Here is a 4,971-nt window from a genome sequence, read left to right on the forward strand (position 1 = left end):
TGACTTTTTTCTGTCTTTCAAAACAAAAAACAAAACAAAACAAAACAAACAACCATAGTGCTGTGAATAAGATGAAAAAAGAGTGAGGTAGGGTAGAGGTGATGGCTGAAAAAGTCTGAGTGGTTGGCCTTGAAGTATGAAAATGGTATATAAGAGTACGTAGCCATAGTAGGCTTTGACCCTGCCTATTTGATAAAGTTTCTATTAGTATTTTTTCTAAAATGCAGTTATTTTTATTATGTGTTATCCTTAGTTTCTTTACAAGGAAAGTAATCCTAGCTAAATAAGAAAATAGATTGACCAATATATTACCTTTCATTCATTTTCCTAATGACAGGACTTGATAGCCATGAAGATCTTCATTCTTGCCTGCCTGGTGGCTCTTGCTCTTGCAAGAGAGGTAAGCAAATATCTAAATAATTAAGATACAATGGAATATCTGTCTATGTTAGAGAAGAACACTAGCAACATTGTTAAAGTACAAATAAAGCAGAATTTCAACAGATTCATTGCATTTCTTAAAAAAATCATTTACATTCCTCCACTATTTCAACAGTGTGCAGTAGCGGCATAAATCTGGGTCAAATGCTTTCTATACTACTGTGGTACTAGCTCCTAAAGGAAAAGCAAATGGACAGACAAGTAAACAGACCCCCCCCCAAAAAAGAGAGAGAGAGAGAGAGAGAGAAAGAGAGAGAAACAGATATAAAAATGGCAATAATAATATTCCACAGATATGATTGAAGGCATGTGTAACCTAAATAAATGTACCTTATTCCAGTGATAAAATATATGTATCTCTTATTTTATGGCACTGGGACCAATTCTACCTGTGTCCACCCAAAGACATCGAGAGGATGGAGTATCAGGCAATAATTATAATCACAAATATATTTGAAATCATAATAAACTGTTTAAAACAAAGTAAAAGAACCTTGGTACCCATCAAAAACTGTTTATTCACATAAGATAAAAATATATCAATAAAGTTACTAAATATAAAAGACATAAAAACAACTACCTTTCTAGACTCTCAATAAGAACTTTTTATTTCCCAAACTCGTGAAATAGATGGCTCTGCATAAAGAAGATACAAATTAAATAGGACAAATGTTTAATAATGAATTACTTGTGGAAACCAAAATGGTGTTTTTTGTTTTTCTCTGTTACAGAAGGAAGAACTCACTGTATCCACTGAGGTAAGATGTTTTTATTCACAAAAAATTTTCCAATCATAAAATATTAACCTTCTGTAATGATCTAGGAAAAGCCGATTGTTGATTGTTTAATTTTTTGTTTTTTCCTTTACAGACTGTGGAAAGTCTTTCCAGCAGTGAGGTAAGACAATGTTTTCAGAGGCAATTTCCCAGTTTTGGAACAGTAAAATGTTGTGCTATCTTTCTATGATGTTACATCAGGACAGTTAGATCAAAGCAGCTCTGTTCTGACATAATTTTTTTTTAAGATTTTATTTATTTATTTGACAGAGAGGGAGGGATCACAAGCAGGCAGAGAGGCAGGCAGAGAGGGAGGGAGAAGCAGGCTCTTCACTGAGCAGAGAGCCTGATGTAGGGCTCGATCCCAGGACCCTGAGATCATGACCTGAGCTGAAGGCAGAGGTTTAACCCACTGAGCCACCCAGGCACCCACTGACATATGTTTTGATGTAAACTTCTATTATTTTTTTTCCATTGCATATATGTAAGGACAGAATAAATATCTGGAGAATTCAGTATTCTAGCACTTTCTAAGTTGGTGTACTACTTGAAATTACATCATTGTAACCCCCCCTTTTTTAAAGAACTGTACAGTCTTCTTTTCTATCTTGAGCTCTCTTTACCCTGTCCTCATTCCCTATTCCGATATTTATGGAGTGCTGTCTGTGGATCAGACATTTACTAGGAGCTGTGGTACCAAGGAAAAGAGGGATGTCCATAGTGAAGAACTTGCAAGAGACTATGTGAGCAGACATGCAAATGGACACATTTTATAACTTTAGAAAATAAGAGCTGGCAAGAGGTAGTGTAGTCCTAAATCTGCTGGGGAGTATCATGTAGGCATTTATCCTGGTACCACTCTTTTTGGATACGTCATTATCTCCTGGTTAAACTGTACATCAGTCTACTTTGTCTCTCTACAAGGCTATCAGACCATTAAGGGAGGCATTTACTTCTTATAATTAATTTGAAGTATAAATATAATAAGTAACCTAAGAATGATCAGAAGAATTAAAAGATAAAATTCACATTCTCAATGAATATTATTCTCCTAGAATCAGATAGAATATTAGCAATCATTTTTTGTCCTAGGAGAGGAGCAAGGTGATAGAGAAAAATTAACATCTATTAAATACCTCTTTTTGTACTATGTTTACTGATTTTCTTTTCTTAAGTAACTGAATTCATTTTTCTTTTATACATCAAGCTTATGCAGAGCACTGCAACATCTAAATTTCAGCAGTTATCCCGAGTTTTTAATATTATCAAGCAAGGTGTCCATTTTAACCTATCATGTGCCTTCATTTTCTGATTTCTAATGACAAATAAAGAGCATTCACAGAACTAAAACTAATTATATTTTTATTTTCTGAAGGAATCTATCACACACATCAACAAGGTAACACCTTCATATTTAAATGTACTTATTTGCACAATTTCCTACATTTAATTTTTATAGGTGGTAACATTTCTTTATATGTGATTTGGTTTTTAGCAGAAACTTGAGAATATTAAGCGTGAGGAACAGCAGCAAAGAGAGGTAACTCATTCATGATAAGACTATTTCTAAAATTATTATGAAATATAATATATAAAGTATGTACATGTTCATGCTGAAGAATGATAATAAAATAAATGCCAGTGAAGAGATTAAGATTTGACAAAGGCAAAACATTTTTAAGACATAAATGCATTTTTCAAACTCACAATCAATTTGCAGAGTATAGAATAAAAACCTAAGAATAATTCTTGATTTAGTTACATTTCTAGCTGGGGAACTAGGTTCCCCTTAGTCTCAAGATGGATACTCCAATGAAAGAGAATGAGAAGGCAATACGGCTGTATAATTTTGGCCCCAAGTTACTCTATACTTAATTTTCTTTTCTATAAACTGAGAATATTCCTAACCCCACAGTTTGATAAGCTGACAGACAGTGAATAGTCAATGATTTTATAAAACATTTTATAGGTTTTATATTAACATTTACAAATACATGAAGTTCTTAGAAGAATTTATATTATACCAATGAAAGAAATGAGGTACAGAACAATTGAGTACATAATTGTCTCATAGTATCAACAGTTATTAAGCAGTAGAGCTTGCTTAAAATTAAAGATTTTCTTTGAAAACATAAAATTCTTCATTTAATTAAATTACACTTGTGGTAACATGTATCTAATTGTAATATTTCAACTTCCCTACTTATCAATAAAGTTGTATGGTTTGGGACTTATGCCAATATTTCCTAAATCAAAATGAATTTACAAATTGATGCCTCCCGAAAAACTCAAAATAATGACCTTCTCCCAAGAGAAGTAGTGCTAGAAGATGGCCGGTGTTAAGTAACTCCTTGAAAGAAGCTGTAAAATAAGATTAAATTTTCATTAAAACAACAGCAGCAACAACAAATAAACCTTGGAATGATCCCTCTCAGCCTCTTTAAATAGATCTTTATTATATGAACACAATTTGTTCTATTATCAAAACATTATGTTGAAAGTCCACGCCTGTGAAGACCAAAGTGGACAGCTACAGCTATCCAGGCGATTCAGAACAAGGTGAAATAAGTCTTGAAATCTGCAAACATGAATTTCAGCTTGTTCTATAAGTTCACCTATGAAGGGAGTGAGGTACTGGGAAATCCCTCAATGAGCATTTTACTCATTAGTCTTCACCTGACTGAAAATAATCTCTTAAATCAGTAAAAGATTTTTCTTCCCTCTTTCCACTCAATGATGATTGTTCAAAAGGCAGTAGCTTAGATCATCACAAATGACTGTGACGACTGAATCATGGACCCAAACATTCTTTTCTTTCCTTCCAGGATGAACGCCAGAATAAAATCCACGCCCTTGCCCAGCAACAGCCTCCAGTCTTTCCTAATGCCGATCCCATCCCCTTTGCTATCCTTCCACAGAATGTCCTTCCTCTTGCTCAGCCTGCTGTGGTGCTGCCTCTCCCTCAGCCTGAAATAGTGGAAGACCCCAAAATTAAGGAGAACATTGTTCCTACACGCAAAATGATGCCCTTTCTGAAATCTCCAGTGGCGCCCCATTTGCACAGCCAAATCCAGAATCTTGCTGATCCCGAAAATCTGCACTTTGCTCAGCTTCAGCTTCAGACTCAGCCTCTGCCCCTGCCCCTGCCCCTGCCCATGCCTCTGCCTCTGCCTCTGCTCCAGCCCCTGACGCAGCAGATCCCCCAGCCTCTTCCTCAGACTCCCATGCTTGCTTCTCAGCCACTGCTGTCCATCCCACAGTCCAAAGTCCAGGCTCTTCCCCAACAAGTGCTGCCCGTCCCCCAGAGAAACATGCCCCTGCAAGCCTTTCTGCTGTACCAGGAGCCTCCTCGTGAAGCCCACCCTGTGACTCAACCACTTGCCCCCGTTTACAACGCTGCTCTTGTAAGTCCAAATTACTAATTCTGCTTTCTCACTTACGACATGGATAGGGTGAAAGAGGAAATGTGAAAATGAAAGAATTAATGAATAATGAATGGATCTAAAAGCGCTTTGTTTAGATTGGTGATTCTCAATACGAGCAACATAATAGATAATACATAATCCATAATATGTAGTAGTAAAACTTTTTCTCTCCAAAATCCCAATGTCTGGGCCTACCTGCAGAGATTCTGAATTGTTCTGATCTTCTATGTAGAAGATACTATTGGGAACAAATTATTTCAGGAGATTCTGATTTAATTGGTCTGTTGAGAATTTGGATAAAGAGGATTAAGGCTTGTTAAAGCTGGAAT

The 4,971-nt window shown here is 35.9% G+C and overlaps 1 protein-coding gene across 1 annotated transcript; it reads left to right on the forward strand.

Annotated features, from left to right (window-relative positions):
• Positions 1-349: 349 nt before the first annotated feature.
• Positions 350-4,639, forward strand: CSN2 (casein beta). Its single transcript, XM_045997369.1, has 6 exons — positions 350-400; positions 1,173-1,199; positions 1,312-1,338; positions 2,593-2,616; positions 2,713-2,757; positions 4,043-4,639. Exons 1-6 carry the CDS (start codon positions 350-352, stop codon positions 4,637-4,639), a joined length of 771 nt encoding a protein of 256 aa, XP_045853325.1.
• Positions 4,640-4,971: the final 332 nt, after the last annotated feature.

This window comes from Meles meles, chromosome 2 (genome assembly GCF_922984935.1).
Source record: "Meles meles chromosome 2, mMelMel3.1 paternal haplotype, whole genome shotgun sequence".
Lineage (NCBI taxonomy): Eukaryota > Metazoa > Chordata > Mammalia > Carnivora > Mustelidae > Meles > Meles meles.